Source organism: Urocampus carinirostris, chromosome 1 (genome assembly GCF_059441175.1).
Source record: "Urocampus carinirostris isolate Australia breed hairy pipefish chromosome 1, RoL_Ucar_1.0, whole genome shotgun sequence".
NCBI classification, from domain to species: domain Eukaryota; kingdom Metazoa; phylum Chordata; class Actinopteri; order Syngnathiformes; family Syngnathidae; genus Urocampus; species Urocampus carinirostris.
In genome coordinates, this window is record NC_142349.1 from 15,540,818 (window position 1) to 15,559,222 (window position 18,405).

Sequence of the window (18,405 nt, forward strand, 5' to 3'; positions counted from 1 at the left end):
AGTTTGATTAGTATACTGTATTTAATGATATGGGACAGGCTTTGGCATTATCATTATTATTTCATTCATAGATTTGATCAATTCATCAAACATCACACAGTGAAATCAAATGGGCCCGAAGATTTGGCTTTTGTCTGGGGAGTAGGTTAAGCAATTTTGTTAAATTTTGTCCTAAAATATATGATGTGGCTAAAAAAATAAATAAATATATATATATATATATATATATATATATATATATATATATATATATATATATATATATATATATATATATATATATATATATATATATATATATATATATATATATATATATATATATCATCTCATCTCATCTCATCTCATCTCATCTCATCAGCTGCACCGCTTATCCTCAGAAGGGTCGCGGGGATGCTGGAGCCCATCCCAGCAATCATCGGGCAGTGGGCAGGGGACACCCTGGACTGGTTGCCAGCCAATCGCAGGGCACACGGGGACATACAACTCACTCGCTCATTCACACCTAGGGACAATTTGGACCGGCCAATTAACCTGACTTGCATGTTTTTGGAATGTGGGAGGAAACCGGAGTGCTCTGAAGAAACCCATGCAAGCACGGGGAGAACATACAAACTCCGCACAGTAAGGCCAGGAGCTGGATTTGAACCCACTCAGGAGGTTCCCACGACCTTAGAACTGTGCCGCATATATATATATATATATATATATATATATATATATATATATATATATATATATATATATATATATACATATATATATATATATAATAGCACGGCAGCGCGTGTGCGGCACAGTTCTGAGGTCATGAGCTCGAATATCCTGTGTGGTGGAGTTTGCATGTTCTCCCGTGCTTGCGTGTGTTTACTCCGGGCACTCTGGTTTCCTCCCACATTCCAAAAACATGCATGTCAGGTTAATTGGCTGGTCCAAATTGTCCCTAGGTGTGAATGAGCGAGCGAATTGTCTGTCCCTGTGTGCCCTGCGACTGTCTGGCAACCAGTTCAGGGTGTCCCCTGCCCACTGCCCGAAGATAGCTGGGATGGGCCCCAGCACCCCCGCGACCCTACTGAGGATAAGCAGTGTAGATAATGGATGGATGAAAGGATATATATATATATATATATATATATATATATATATATATATATATATATATATATATATATATATATATATATATATATATATAATTTTCCTTTCGTGGCTGTTTAAATTCAAAAGGCTTCCTGACCACTGATTTAGAGGAACCAGGAAATCCTCTTACAGGATGTTTGTTTCCAGAAATCTTTAACAATGTGTGTTTTATTTCACTATATCCCCTCTGAGACAATGGTGATCTATAAATATTCACACACTATTCATAGAACTGCTTGGTGAATATGCTGTGTCGTTCCCTTTATAGTCCTCCCTCAAACTTATGCAGGTATACCATTGTTGACATAAAGTAATAAACAAGGAGGTCAGCAGTCTGGAAGTTTTTTTTCAGGTAATGGAATGTGAACAGGACCTACTGCACCTGCATGAAACTTGAACCTGTTTGAGTTACAAATACCATGTCCAAGTCCCCATTCGGGTTGTGAAACCAGTACATGGTGATGTACATGAGGAGATTCCTTTTTTGGAGAAGCCAAGATGTTTCGAGTTTTCCTGTCACATGTCACAGTGCCTGTGTTTTCTCTGCCCCTCTCACTTTCACACAATCAAACCTGGTCTGATTTGTGTTCTGTGTTTCTGTATGGCCAGCGTCACTTTGATGACAGTCAGCCCAACTGTTAAAGCCAACTGACCTGACACGTCGACACACACGTGAAATACACCCTTGTGTGTTTTTCCATGCCGATAACCCCAAACCTGCAGATTATTACCTCGCTTTATCAGCTCAGTAATCCTGAGTGAGCAGAAAAGGTGTGCTCTTGTCCAACTAAAGAATAGAAACATAATCCTTGTCTGAATTTGTTAGTTTGTTCACTTGTTCCTGTTTGACTGTCATGGGCAGGCTGTGATTGTGTTCAGTCACAAACTGTATGAGATTCTCTAGCAACAAGAATTTTCTGGGGCCTGCGAGCTCAGGGAGAGGCAAAGAGGTTAATGATTAGTCCCGAGGACCTACTGCACTCTGTGGAATGACAGGGGGTTAAAAGGTTCTACTGAACCAGAGTGTACAAAAACGCAACAACAGTTAAGAAAATAAAAAACAGGCCAGAATTCAATCTGATTAACTAATAATACTCAGTGAACTTTTGTCATTGTCCTGCAAGGTTTAATTGTTGGGTGGTTCAGTCAGACCTTGACCTCTTTAGCCTGATAAAGGGAATGGCTATAATAAGCAATGTTGCAAGACGTATGACAGGATGTACCGCACATCCACAAATTGTGGCAAATGTACCTAGCGGATGCACTTGCATATCAGCGTGTAATAATCCAGTGTTTCCCAGCCTTTAATGAGCCAACACACACATTTTTCCATTGAAAAAAATCTTTAGGCATGTACCCCTAGGACCATGTTCTAAAGAAAGAAAACAAATCGACGACTTCAGCTTTGAAATTGCCCAGACAGGCAATAATTTTGCCTAATTTGCCAATAGGTAAAACATATGAATTGGTTTTGATATGTGGTGGCTGTGACTGTGAGTAAAATAGCATGTTATGTATTTTTCATTCACAATGCTGTAAAGTTTTAAGCTTTATTTATATAAGTATTTTTCTATATTAATAAAGGAAAAATTATTCTTATAATGACTACAATTATCTTTCAGTAGAACACTTTTTCCTTCGAGTTAACCGTTTTCCAGTAGAATAGGAAGAGGAATAATAGGGATAGGCAACAGTATCTACTGATAAAATTTGACTTTTCATTTATTAATTTCTTTATACATCGTGAGATCAAATGTATTTTTCAAACAGAGATACAGTATTTACAAATGATTTCCCCCGACTACCTTCTAAATTAAATAAAAATTACCATGTTTATCCATAGAATATAGGGCAAGTACTCTCTACGACACCCATTTTGCTAATAGTAATGAATTCGACGTCACCAATTAGATGAATTTAAACAATATCCTGTGGAACACCTGACAATGCACATATTGAGAAAAACAGTTATAATCAAATATGTAAAAAAAAATAAATCTTAAAAATATGATGTTTGTGTCTGAACACAGAAATGTGATTGCTGTTGCGCCAGTAGAAAACCTAATAGCAGCAAAATCCACATGCTTCTCTCCCACTTAAATTGTGCAGCAAAGTCAACTTGTTTCTTCCCATTATATTTATAAAGCAATCACTTGTTTTCATTCTATCCAAACCGATTGCACCCTTTACTACATTAACTACATAGATGAGATCTTGTGAGGTTATTTTTAGTCAGCAGCAAGTTGCATACTGGTGTTTCAGAGGAATAAGTGGCCATTTTGCTGGTCAAAGTTATTATCAGTCTGTATGTACTACAGTGTTTGGATTAGTAAGGCAGCCGAGAGCATATTGAAAAATATAGGAAATATTTAGCATGGCCTTAAAAGATCAGACATAAGACCTTTTGAATTGTCATAACTCGTAACATGTTTACTCTTCAGTATGTTGTTTCTCTAATCGTCATTTATGGGTCGTAACACTTAAACCAAACATTTTCTCAAAACAAAATAATTGACACAGTCTTATAGCTGTTTGCAGCAAGTGTAAACGTGAAAGCTTGCAGCTCGCTGAAGCTACTAGAGTATGTCAACACCCTGCAGCCGTATGTGAGGACATTCAGAAGTTAGCAAGTCCTTTAATATGTTCCTCTTCCTTCCTTTCCTCATTCAACATGCCCATTTCCAACCCATCTTTCGTCTCTCCTGTTGCTTTTGTGGGAACAGAAATGTGTGGAATGCTTGATCCACCTGTAATCTGGAAATCTCCAGTTGACAAGTTGCTTCATATTTTTGGAGTGGGTGACCAACTTAATGTTGTTATCGCCATATCACGCTCTTCATAGTATGTGTGATCCCTGACCACAAAACACATCAATCTTGTTTATTTCGTTTTTGCTTCTTTTACTTTGACCCATCTCGTCAGCCTCCATTCCATTTTTTGCGTGCGAGCTGAAAGCGGTGACGCCATACAGACGAGGATTCTTCTGCGGGGACAGCAGCATAACGTATCCCTACGTGGAGAGAGAGGCTATCCCTGACGGCCTGCTCATCGCTGGTGGAATAGCCATCACTGGCCTCACGGTAAGACAATACGGATGCTACTCTATGAGTACAAGAATTGTTTTGACACTGGAGTATATACGTGTATGCTGGTTTCTCCTTTTAATTTAATGAGACTTTTTGTCGATGATTACCCAATAATCCGGAAACACATCCGACCCAAATTCACTTAGGCTGGGCGATTGCTGTGTGCAGATATGCTGTAGGACAAGGGTGTCAAAGCCAAGCGCCTGTGAGGGACACATAAAAAGTAAAGCTAAGAGGGCCAGACTGATTTAATCTTTAATTTTGTTTGAATGACTCATATAGTCGAGCAGTATTAGGCATGTTACTAAAAAAAATCAGTAATCAGCTACAGTTACTAGTTACTTTATTTAATAAACAAATTCTGTTAACCCCCAGATTACCTACACCAAAAAGTAGCATGTTACTCTGAAAGTATAGATCGAGTTGTAATTTACTGTTTATACTCGCATAAAAGCCTACTCCTTAAAATAGCTTTTCAAAATAGCCACGTAATAAAAGAAATAAGTGAAAACGTGTACACCAACCTGAGGAAGCAGTGAACCATTTATATTTCTTGACTTGTGCTATCTTGGCTCTTGCAAACACTTAGCCGAGACACCAAATCCATTTTGTCTCTTTGGTACAAACCACTCGAAGATATCTTTCTAGGTTCTGTCCAAAAACTGTTCTTTTCCGTTCCAGGCTCGGTGTATTGCATAAATAATTTTACAGATAAAAGAACAAAAATCAGAACATTTTTACTGTAAATTCTTTGCTCACGTTGCCCCATTGATTGAGTTGCTTTGTCTAACATGTGTGAACTATGCCTCCTTCCTTACGTATTGCCCACAATTCGCAGAACCAAACATGCGCATATAAGCGGATCCACTATTTCATTACTTTATTTTAAACTTGTAAATTCTACTCGGATGCAACTATATACGGTAGGGATAATATCTCGATGAGGAGAATTTCAGTGTCCCCCTAAACTCTGTGCTTGAGATGGCGCTACCATAACTCACTTGTAGGTAAACAGAAACATTGTTACAATTCAGAGATTTTGTGGGAGGATCAAAAGAATGAATGTGACAACCTGAATGATGCGATTGTATGATAGTACAGTCTGGGTATTTGATAGCTTAGTCTAATGGTAGGAAACCCAGACCTCAGGGGCCACATGTCGTACATTTTTTTGGAGGTTTCTCTTCTTCATCTGAGGTGATACAAACTCCCAGGGGCTTGTTAACAATCCTGGAGATTGGAATCCCCTGAATTGAAGAAGAGAAACCTCCAAAAACATGCAGGACATGTGGCCCTCAAGGACCTGGGTTGCCCACCTCTGGTATAGTACAAAAGGCGTCCATGTATTCAGGCAGCCATATTCCTCTTTCTTCATTGTCTTTTTAGATCGCACTGGGTGAATGTTACAGGGTTCGTTTCCGAGGCGTACGCTCAAGGTCTTTTGTCGGCAACCGCTACGTGTCGTGCCTTTACAAAGAGCTTGGTAGCTTCCTGTTCGGGTGCTGCGTGGGCCAATCGCTCACCAACATGGCCAAGCTAAGCGTGGGGCGCCTGCGACCAAACTTCTTGTCCGTCTGTAACGTCACCTACGCCTCCATTAACTGCACTCCAGGCAGCTACGTGTCCCAGGTGACCTGCAGGCAACCGAGTCTCAAGATGGTTGAGGAGGCGAGGTGCGTATGCGACGTATCTTCGGTGGAGGGGGATGTCAACTGTTTGTGTTACATGCGATCTTTTCCAAACTCTTTCAGGAAGTCCTTTTTTTCCGGCCATGCGTCTTTCGCCATGTACACCATGCTCTATTTAGCTGTAAGTAACCTTTTGTTTACCTGTCGCTTTAAGACAGTGTTTCTCAACCTCTTTTAGCCAAGGACCTCTTTTTTCATTGGATAAAACTCAAGGCATCCTGACAGTAGAACGAGTGAAATCCTTTTTTTTTTAATTTATGAAATGTAACCTTTTTTTACAAAACGTTTGATTTTTTTATTAATTACAATGTGTTCAACAAAATTTGACATGGTACTCCAGAATAAACATGTGATAAAGACTTAAAAGAGAAAAAGTAGATTACAAATTGTCAGGATAAATTGGAAAAATATGAATAAGGTAGTGCTTTAAGGCTAGCCAAAGTTGTAAGAATAGTTCAATAACATTTAGCAACACAAGTTCACAACTAGCAAGATATTTTTTTCAGTTTCATGCTGTTTAGGGTGGTGATAGCCCTGAGGAATAACTGTCTATGAGCCTGTTAGTCCTACCTGTAGAGCTTACCAGATGGCAACAAACAGGTGGTGGCCAGGGTGAGAGGAGACCTCTATGATAGTGATGGTTCTGCTGCGGTGTCACAAGCCAGCAATGTCCTCCAGGCTGGTCAGATCAGCAGCCAATCATTTTCTGGGCTGTGTTGATTACTCTCTCTATGCTTGTTAATTGTCGAGAAAGGGAAGTTAAAATATAAATTAAATATAGATTAGTGAAAATCAACTATTAAATATATATAATAATCTGAATCAATGAAATTTTTACCATTTACTATCGTAAAAAAGGAGAAAAAACAGCAAATTGATTAGCCATCTGAACTTTATTTGATTCGTTTCTTGGTTTATTGATGTATTTATCTTGCAGCGTAGGCTCAAATGTCCCCTCAAAGAGACACTATGATATTTGAACCCTAGATGTGGCTGATGTGCAACTGAAAAACAAGTGCTAAAAGCAAAAGGAAGAAAACAACATATTGGGAATCCAAGTGACCAAACTCCATTTTCACTCTTTTTGTTTGCAAGGGGCCTTTCACAACGTTTTTTATTTCTTGAGTGGTGTCCATAGCAGCAAGATGGCAGACAATCATGTCAGCTTCCTCTAGGGGAGCCTCATGTTATGTAAAATAAATCCCAATTTCCTCACCTTCAAGTAATTAAAAAATTAGGTTTATATAATAGTTCATATATATGTGCTATATGATAATGCTTATTCCAATTTTGTAGTAATTTTTCATTGACTCTGTTTTTTACCACTAGAGAATACAAAATGTCCATTTACAGCAAAATTAGTGACCAAAATGATTTACCAGTAACGCTTGCTAAGCAGGTCAAATTCACAGCACGACAATGCAACGGATAATGAGTGACTTATGGCGGATCATTTTCCTAATGTTTCTAATTTCAAGTATTTTTTTGCTTGTTTTTTGGATTCTTTCCTGCGGGACACCGGACACAACTTTGCGGCACTCGACCCGGTTGAGAAACATTGCATTAGAAGACAAACTTCCAGGCCGACACACACTGTGCACATTTCTTAATCAGACAGGTTAATTACACATGTGCAAATACTCCCATATGTGAGCTTTTTATTATGATCAGGGATCAGAGTCATGAGAGAAGAGATGTTGGATGACCGTGAACCTCCAAAGGCATCCCGCTTGAAAAGCCGCTGAGGCCGAGAGACAAGAGGGGAGGGGTAGAATGAAGAATACTGTTTTCCACAGGGAGAATGAATAGATGAGGAGCCAACACAGACAGAGGAGGCCTTGTTGTCAAACTCATTCAAAAAGGGGGGAGGGGGGCCACGAAGTACTGAATACTCCCGCTGAGAGATCGACAGGCTTCTTTCAGCGCAAAACACCCGCGCGCTCATGTCCCCCTCCCCATCCCGGTCTCCCCCATCTTTTCATCCTTTGCTGCACTGCCTACTCGTCATTGGTGCACTGTGGGAGACAGATGACAGTTAGAGAGAGACAAAGGCACTTGATTATTACTTTTGAGATATAAATGTTCCTCTCCGACTGGATCAAAAACTTCAAAGATGAGATGGTGAGCCACTTGGGCAGTATTGTCCTTATTTCTTTCCAAAGACTTTGGGCAACCTTGAAGGTTACAAAGAACAGCACAATCAAATGATCCCCATCGAAACACACTCGTATAGTTCTAGTTTGTCTGAAGATGGTATAATCAGAATTGGGCCTTGCTACTGGATAGAGAGGCCTGTGATGAAAAGGCAAATGATAAAAGGAAGCTGCTCCAAAAAGGAAACCATGCTGACCACTTTCCAAGACCTTTTCTCAGCCTCACATGTGAATCAGTACTTCTTTTTATCAGGACTGTGGGGTGTTAGCTTGCACAGGAATGTTCCCAAGTTGAATGTCAGTTGGGTGAAAAAGCAGTGCCATCGCCAACTTCAAAAGGTCAATGATTGTTGTAAGCATAGCCAGACGCTCACGTGTTAGTAAGAGTGACACCTGCTTTTACACGGAAGGGGCAGGAATGTAGGATCTGTTCTTTTGATTTTACGTCCACCCCCCTCACAAAGTTTCACACTTGAAAACTGACCCAGTTCTCTCGTCCTGGAATTGATGACAAACCAATGGAGGAGGTGGGATAAAGATTTTATTATCTGCTCATTTTCAGCTGTATTTTCTCATTTGGCTAAGACAAATACTCCTAGAGGATTTTATTGCAAGTGAATTGAATGGTCATTTATTTCAAAGTGGTGAATTATTGCACGCAACAAGGTTAGATATGGCACTCCAGGGTAAAACGTGTTTTATAAAGACTTGTAAGAGAAAAATGAGAAAAGTCACAAGATATATGCTTTCAGTTTTGTGTGCTTGTTTAGGGTGGTGATGGCCAAGGGAAAGAAGATGTCTTAAATCCCGTTTAATATGTTTGTATATACTACAGTTACCTTAAAACAAGGATAAAAAAGTGGTGGCTGGGGTGGAAAAAAGTCCTTTATAATTTTGATGGCTCTTCTGTGGTATAGCAAGCTGGCAATGTCCTCTATACCGGGCAGACAGCAGTTGATGATCTTCTAGGCTGTGTTGATTACTCTCTGTCTGTTTTTTCCATCCGCTGCTGTGTTCCTAGCATACCACACCGTGACATTACGCTTTGTTTTACTCTCCCTTCTGACAGTTCTACCTGCAGGCTCGTTTGTCTTGGAGGGGTGCTCGGTTGCTGCGGCCTCTCATTCAGTTCATCCTAGTGATGATCGCCATCTACACCGGGTTAAGCCGCATCTCCGACTATCGCCACCACCCGACCGACGTCCTCACTGGCTTCATCCAAGGAGGGCTGACTGCATACTGGGTGGTGAGTGGTGGATTTTGTATTTTGAGTTCAGTCGGAGTAAGCTGGACTTTAGCTATTGTATTTTTAAGTCTTTAAGTTAATTGATTGATAGTTGCTAACAAAGTGACTAAACTTGTTGCAAGAATTTACTTCAATATGGTTAGCAAGGATGCCGACAGAAATCCGATTGTTTGGTTCAGTAGGTAAGAAACAACAGTTTTGATAAGTGGACTTATCTGCTTATAGTTATAGATAGCTTTTTACTGCTAGTTTTGAAAACCAACACTTGATTCAATATAGTTCCCAAAACTGCAGAAATGTTTGATTAAAAGCATATTTCAAAATTTACAATTAATTTTTAACTTTTTTATTTTAAGTCATAAATTGTTAAAGGGGCGCCCCTGTAGCAGTTGTTGGTATCAGTGCCTATACCAGCTTTTTAAAGAATATTGGTTGCCTTCTACTGTTTAATAAGTCTGAGGGAAATTATATATTTAAACGATTTTTTTAAAGGTATTAGTCATTTAAGAACCTGGAAATGGAATTTAATGTACTAATGTTATTGGTGTGATGTATTCGTATTGGTGACGACTGTAGGTTTAAGTAATGGTCTGAAAAAAATGTGGTATTGAACATCCCAACTTAGATATGGACTAAAACGTACAGAAAGACCAAATTTGATCCCAACTGATTGGCTCAGGCTCTTTCCCTACTAATTAGATAATGTCATGAGTAGGACAATTGCCGGGGTCTCTGTAATAGACAATCTCATTAGCTGCACCGCTTATCCTCATTAGGGTCGCAGGGGTGCTGGAGCCCATCTCAGCAATCATCAGGCAGTGGGCAGGGGACACCCTGAACTGGTTGTCAGCCAATCGCAGGGCACACAGGGACAGACAACTCCCTCGCTCATTCACACCTAGGGACAATTTGGACCGGCCAATCCACCTGAAATGCATGTCTTTGGAATGTGGGAGGAAATCGGAGTGCCCGGGGTAAACCCAAGCAAGCACGGGGAGAACATACAAATTCCGCACAGGAAGTCCGGTAGCTGGATTTCAACCCACACAGGAGGTTCCCAAGACCTTAGAACTGTGCCGCACACGCGCTAACCACTGCCCCGCCGTGCTGCCCTGTAATAGACAATATAAAATGAAAGATCAAGTGTTTAAATGGAATCTTCAAATTAAGGAAAAGGATCACACATTACACACCCTTAGTCATTTTGACTTATTAAATCAGCAGTGTTGGGACTAACGGCGTTATAAATAATGGTGGGTTTTTTTTCAGTATTGGTGTAATCTAACTCATTACTTTTTTCGCCGTGACAATAACGTTATCGTTAGTCATGGTAAAAAGTGGTGCGTTACTTTGGCTGTAGAACGCCAATGGTCAGATTGCTTGTTTCTTTGCCGGCGGTCGTTTTGTCTCTTCCCCACCCTGAGAGCAACAAGTCCCACTTTGGCAAGGGGCCCAGCCCCTCGCCATGCCATTGCGGTCCGTCCGCCGTTCAAACCTAAACCCAGTCGCCTGATACGTAATACTCTTCCCGTTTTTCACTTTCAGTTATTTAAAAAAAACATAACTTTTGGTAGAAAAGGCCAAGAGACTCGCTTCTTTTTTTACATACTCGGAATATTATGGCCTTCCAGATTGAATCATCTAACGGGCCTGGACCAGCTCGTGGGCCATACGTTTGACATGCCTGATCTAGATGAATTTGACTTGAGATCATTCATTGTGGTCTACTGAGAAATTGAATTCCATCAAAATATTTAAGGGGTGTAAAACCCCAGGTTTGTTAGTGTCCATTTCTTTAAACTCATATGTTCACCGACATGCTCTGTATCTGTGCCTGCAGGCCTTCTACATCTCCTCCATGTTTAAGCCTTGCGTCCGTACAGACTTGTCCCCTACAAGCACGTCCTTGGAGAGTCCACTTTCCAGCCAGCAGACTGTGTGTTAACACACGGTGATAGCGGCCTCACTACGAGAGACACGACGAATGTCCAAGCATCTGTGAGGAGCTGAGAAAAGAAAAGATTGTTCCATGAAGACAACCCAATGTGGATGGAATACAAGCTAACACACTGACAAACACGACCGGGCACACAGAGGCGACGTAACATGCTCTCTCACGTGAAACACAAGAAGCACATTTGACTCAAAGTCAAACCCGTCCAATGAGAACTGCGCAGTGACATTAGTTTTTTTTTATATTGAAATAAGAAAAAAACGTTTTTTTTTCAGAAGATTGTTAGAAGCTGCTAATACTGATAGTGAGTTTAAACAGTTTTTAGTCTATGGTGGAAGTCAAGTGTGTTAGGTCAGCCGTCCAAGCCGAACTGTGGCGTGCAAAAAGCCATCTTCCTAGAAGATGGCGCTCGGCCGCTGTGAAAATGACGTCGACAGGTATGAGAGGCCGTTTGAGAAGTAAATCATACTTGCTCTCATGTGTTTCATCATACTCTCACACATGCACAACTATACAAAAATGCAGACACAGTCATACCCATGCACAACTACTACGATACTCTCTCACACATGCACAACTATTCTCTCATACATGCACTACTATACCATCTCACAGATACTACTGCACTCTTTTAAACACACTACTTTCCTCACTCACACATATACACACATTACTATGCTGTCACACATGCACACTATACTCTCTCATACATACTTCTATATTGGGGGGAACTCCAGTTTGTCATTAAACTATACAAAATATTCACACAGATTAGTGTGCATCGCTTTGGTTACCGGAAGTACCCGGCGTAAAACAACAGAAAGATGAGGTGTGAAAAACCTCTATATTACGGTAACAGCAATTTTAATGGTATGTGAGAAATAATACTAGTGTGTGTTAGAGAGTATAACAGCACGTGTGAGAGTCTATTGTATTTTGTGAGAGAGTATCATAGTCTCTGTGAGGGTCTACAGTAGTATGTGTGGGTGGGAGTCTAGTAGTATGCGGAGAGAGTATAGTGGTATGTATGATAGTATAATAGTGTGTGTGAGAGAATAGCAGTATGTGTGCGTGAGAGTATCATTGTACATGTGTGAAAGAATGATATATTTCTGAAATGGCTTCTCATAGAAAGGCATCCCCATGTCAAGAAACAAACTAGCACTGGCTTCCACTTGTATAAGCTGCCTGGTGCTCAACTGTTCTAGTCAGTCTATCCTCTCCCACTAAACAACCACAGTAACTAAAGTGATATATATTGTTTGTGTACTAACCACTTTGCTTGCCTCAGAGGCAGCAGACATTTGACTGAATTTTGGCAACTTTTGCCCCCGGACTCCACCTCTGAGCTGCACTTTGATTTTTATGAATCCCTCGTTTATTATTAGTAGCACTTGAACATACATTATGGAACCTTATAACAATTATAAACCACAGGAAATATTTTATGACATTTTAAAGAAAAAAATATGTTTATCAGGCTCATTCTGTTTTTGATGAAGATGCTTCAAGGCCACATTTTAAACTAAGAAATGGAGATTACCACTACAATCCCCCCAAAATTGGTCGATGATTTGGCTTATTTTAAGAATTATTTTTATTAATTTACCATTTTTTTTAAGCTTATTTCTCAGATAAAAGGCAAATCCCTTGAAATGATAATAAATTAGCTTAAATAGGATATTTAGACTTTCTTTTTTAGATGCTCTATTGACATTAAAAAATTATACTTGAAATAACATCTACCACTATCTGCAACATTAAACAATTGCCATTTTAATTTTTTTCAAACTCTACAAAATTGTACTATTTTAATACAGATAAGTTCTAAATATTGTAAATATTACCAAAATTCATTTTTTAACAATATAACAATGTAATTGAAAAATACTTGAAAAAAGAAAAGAAAATCTGCTAATTGGGTAAAAACAAATCAGCTTTGCAGTTATAAATACATAGATTGTACTTGAGCAAAGCATGAGGTTTAGGATGCTGAGCACTTTTTTACCATCTCAAATTAGAAATATTGTAAACCTACCAAAATATATTCTTACTTCACAGTAATATAGAAATATAGTAAAAGAAAGCATTCTGCTACTGGGGTATTTATCTAAATACAAAAAATTGCAAGGGAATTAAGGCAACTTTGCAGTTATAATTGCAGTTTTAAATATATATATATTGTACTTGTGCAAGGTTTATGGTAGAGGATGCTAAATTACATCTTGGTAGGTAATTTGGCATTTTCTCACCATTTCAAAGATCACTTCAGGTTGGAAAATAAACTTTAAAGAAAAAAAAGAAAACAGGCGGTAAATATTCAATCTCTTGCCTCATTGTGGCCCCATTGACTCATTTGTGGTTTTGGGTCTCAAGTAAAATAATTATTCCAATTAATTGTAAATAGTCTGTCATTTTATAATCCACACACTTTCACATGTGTTCGTTCGTATGAATGCGTTTGTGTATGAAAGCTGATCAGGTACGGATGTGCTTGTATGCATTTCAGCAACTAGACTGAGCCATTGATTATCAGATATTGTTATGTTCCCACATGTTGTTTTGTCTGTGAAGTCCAGAAAGGCACAAATAACCACTGTACTCGTAATGAATAAATCGATTGAATGTTGAACGTTATTGCGTCATTGCCTGATTTCTTCCCCTCTTTCTCATTTGTCACTGAGAAGATATACTGTGCCTTGCCAAAGTACTAATCCCCCTCACCGCCAAGAACTTTTTGAGATATTGCCACCTTCAGGCTCCAAACTTGTAGATAAAAAAAAAAAAAATCTCAAAGTATTTTCTAAGACGCTCATCATTTTTCATCTCTTCCACAAAGGCTTTATAGGATTGAGGTCTGGACTTGGCCATTCAACACCGTTATGATGTCCGTTTTAAACTGTTCCACTGTAGATGTCACTTTATGTTTAGGGACATTAGATGGTTAACCTGCACCCCATTCTTGGGTCTCTTGTGCCAGAATCAATCTGTATTTGTCTCCATCCATCTTTCCATCAACACTAAAAATCTTCCCAGTCCCTGCTGAAGAAAAGCCACCCCAGAGCATGATGCTGACACTACCATGTTTGACAGTGGGGATATTTTCAGTGTGCTGTGCAGTGTTACTCCTATGCCAAACGTAACACTTTCTATTCAGCATAAAAAGTTCAATTTTGTTCTCATCTGACCAGAGCACCTTTTTCCACATGTTATTTGTGTCTCCCATGAGGCACCTTGCAAACACCAAATTGACCTTTTATGGTATACTTTTGCCACTTTACTATGAAGGGCAGATTTATGGAGGGTGAAACTAATAGTTGTCTTAAGCACAGATTGACCCACCCTAGCTGTGAATGCCTGCAGATCATTTAATGTGATTATGTGCCTCTGGCTGCTTCTCTGATTAGTTGTTTCCTTGTTCGGGTTGAAGGTTTAGAGGGACAGCCAGGTCTTAGTATGTTTGCAGTGGTTTTATGCTCTCTCCATTTGATAATCGCTCGCACAGTACTCCGAGAGATGTGTAAATGTTGTGAAATATTTTATATTTTTGCTCCGACGTTTCAGTTTTTTCGCTGTAAAATAAATTGTAAAAATGATTTCCCTCCACTTCACGATTGTCTCACATGTTTCTTGGAAAATATTTGATGTTTGAGCTTTAAGGTTGAAGTCTGAAATGTGGAAATATGACAAAAAGTTCTTTGGGTGGGTAATACTTTTGCTAAGCACTCAAATTACCATTAAACTCATAAAAAACTCTATTTTGTGGTTGTAGCATTGCACTTTTTCTGTTGTTTCTCTCCTTTCCTTGTGCTTCCCTTTTCAGTCCTTTTGGAGTGCACTGGGGCATGATGGAGCCTTTTAGGGGGTCATGCTGCCATGGAGATGCCAGAGATTGGGGCTTTGGAGGGCATTTGCTTTCACTTCAAACCCCCGCCCCCACCCACCTACTTCCAAGCAGCGGAAGGAGGATAAAGGGCAAATCAGAGGGAGGGAGTGCTGCCGGGTGACACACAAAATGGAAAAGTAGTCCACTAATAAGGGGAAGCGAAATGTTGGCAGCACAAGCTGGGGGCGGGGTTTCAGGAAAAAAGTAAAGGTGATGGTTGTGGGGAAAGGCCAGTGAGGGAGGGCCCCTGGCTGGGTGGGAAGGAATGCGATCATGGTTTGGAGGCTTATTTTGTTTTAATACTGTAACTAGGGAGGCATGTTTCATACCTCAGCAATGCAAATATGCTCCTGCTTATGTGACAGAGGCTTGTCCGTCACTCTGATTTATTACTCTTCAGGTGGGTATGCGTGTGTCGTATGCATCCGGCTGATGCTTTTATATGCAAGAATCCTGAAAATTTTTTCTTAAAGGGACGCTGTGTATATGACCAGTAGATGTGTGATACGTTTTTAGTTTAGTACAGTGGTTTTCAACTGATTTTGAGGACCCACCATTCCACCTTAGATACAAGCAGTCCCAACTTCTCATCGAATGAATGGTAGTGAGAGAAAAGTGGTTCCATTTTAAAGCTAATTACATTTAGTTTTTTGTAAGGCTATTGATCTTTATATATTTTTTTGTACTCATTAATGGTGTTTACTCAATCAGAATAGGCATTTATTGTGTTTGGATAAGCAAAAGCTGTAACTTGGACTGTTGTCCGGTGTGGATTTTGCGTAAAATTCTAAAAGGAGGCACCATAAAGGGATTCCATTTGGTGGATTGTTGAATTTTGACATGTTTTTAGCGGCAACTTTCCGTGTAAATGACAAACTTAACAAGCAGAAACCTCACATATGGGGTACTGAGAACCCACATGAACTTCTTGATTATACGAGATTCCCTGTAGGTGAACGTGTTTTGTGCAATGTCAAAAAAAGCTGTCTTCTTTTAAATAGCAACAGACAATGGTGAGACGTAACTCCACATGCTGGAAAACTGGTTAATGCATGCATTGAGTAAGTAAGAGTCTGGTGACTTTATTTTCCAACAGGATAGAACGTCACAACACTGAAGCTGTTGGAACCATTGACAATGCAATGCTGGGATGTTTTTGGCAAGAGTTTGACTTTCACCTTGATGTGTGTTGTGTGAACATCTAAGACATTCAATGTAAAAATTGAAATTACAAGCTTTCTGAATTTACCAGACTTTTGGAACATCCTTGTTTGCGCTTTTTTATTTGTTTTTTTAAACTTAGTATCCTGTTCATGTCTATTAAACTTTTTTGATTTTACCTTGGCTTCCCTGTTCCTGCATTCCCACACTCGGATCCACCAACCACACACCGTAACAATTACAATGAAAATCTACGCTACTAAACTGTTTCCCACGTTTTTTTCTGCAACAAACTTTGCTTCCAGCTGTATTGGTTTAGAAAGGACAGTATGGGCCAATTTAGCTTCAGCACTTTTTACACAACAAAGGGAAATTTCAGCACCAAAGTGTTTTTTCCCTGAATATTTTTTTATTGATGTTATGAAAAAAAAATCTGCACAAGTACTAGTAAATCGTCTCTAAACACCCAGACAACAAAACAAATACTCCACAGATACCTAAAAAAAAAAATATATATTTTTTTTTGCTGAGCTGTATGGTTTGTCTCATACTCACTTATAATACATGAAACAAAAATGCCCACTACCTCATCCTTTGCTTCCGGGAATTCCTCTGGAAGATTTAGAATTACCTCGAGGTGCAGAAAAAAAAGACTGTGTTTTGCCAGGAAGTGTTGATTCATTTCAGGGTGTGATAAGCAAGCTCACCTGAGAGGGCAGGTAAACCAATGTCGTACTTGTCTTTTGTTAAGGCATGTCAGAATCCCCCTCAACCAACCTCCTGAGTGATAGCATCAATGAGGAATTGGGAAAGCTGCCAAAGCCAAATTCCAGTAACGCAAGTCATTTGGAACTGTTGAAAGACAAGTAAGAGTGTCCTTCAAGGAAACAAATATATGGGAGAACTTATTTACCGTCAAGAATTGAAATTGGTGTATGGTTTCGAGGCTGTAACTTTTCAAGAATATTTTATTCCGGCTTTTTTTTTTTTCCATTGGATTATGATGTGCCTTTATTCACATGGTTTGTATGGGTGCTTGTAATTCTTGAAATAACTGTTTTCAAGGATTGAAACGTGCTTGAGTTTTGGGAGATGTGCTTATAAATTATTGAATTTGTTGCCACGTTCCTCAACAAGTTTGCTTAAAGTTGACACTAACACAGCTTTCGCTTTGCCACTGCACTTCCCTCGTGATTAACGGCAGCTGTCATTAGTATGTACGTCATTTTACTATAAAGCATCATTGTGCCCATTGGGTCATGCCCAAGAGGACAGGTGCATGCTACACCTTAACAGGGCACTATAGAATGTATATTAGTGCAAGGATTATGTTTCAATTATGGATATATATTGCGGACCATGCAAAAACGTTTCCCAGTGGTAAATTTCAATGGGAAAAACTTCAACTAAAATGAGCTCCATATTTGTGGTGTCGTGTAATACACTCCCCTTCCTGTGGTGCCGCTGTATACTAATGTGCAGCCTTGTACTTGTGCTTGAGAACTACCGAGGAAGAAGTTAAGTAAACACTCTATGAATGTACCGTCCGTGCCTGTCTCGAATCCTACTACAACCCTACTACATACACAACATATTGGCGACGAGGATGACTTGTATCGGAATCTCACAACCCCGTGCTTTGCTTGAAACCCCGGGTAAGCCTACGATGTTGTGCACCACGTGGATTCAGATGTTCGAAAATTACCTGCTAGCATTGACTGCAAACGACATGCCGGACAAACGAAAACGCGCACTACTGCTGCACTGTTTAGGCTCAGCAGGGCAGAGATTTTTTCTTTCCCCTTCCCGAAACTGGCACTTCTTACTAATTCGCCTGTGAGGCGCTAAAAACTTTCTTTGTACCGAAGATGAATGTCATGGCTCAGCGTAGCAAGTTCCGTCGGCGTGCTCAGAGACCGGGCGAGACCACTGCTCAGTTCATTGCCGCATTGAGGGAATTAATTACTAACTGTGACTTTGGCACGTTTGCTGATGATATGATTAGGGATCAATTCATTGAGAAGATGCCCTCTTCGAGGATCAGAGAACGCTTGCTGTTGGAAACGGACTTAGAACTTGACAAAGCGATCA

The 18,405-nt window shown here is 39.7% G+C and overlaps 1 protein-coding gene across 1 annotated transcript in view; it reads left to right on the top strand.

The window, feature by feature from the left end:
* ppap2d (phosphatidic acid phosphatase type 2D) overlaps positions 1-13,899 on the top strand; it is a 33,800-nt gene extending 19,901 nt beyond the window's left edge. Inside the window, exons 2-6 of the mRNA XM_088328406.1 lie at positions 4,063-4,220; positions 5,613-5,899; positions 5,978-6,035; positions 9,137-9,313; positions 11,154-13,899. Of these exons, the coding sequence (XP_088184532.1) occupies positions 4,063-4,220; positions 5,613-5,899; positions 5,978-6,035; positions 9,137-9,313; positions 11,154-11,258 (785 nt within the window). The 3' untranslated portion in view covers positions 11,259-13,899. The remainder of the gene's footprint in view (positions 1-4,062; positions 4,221-5,612; positions 5,900-5,977; positions 6,036-9,136; positions 9,314-11,153) is intronic.
* Positions 13,900-18,405: the final 4,506 nt, after the last annotated feature.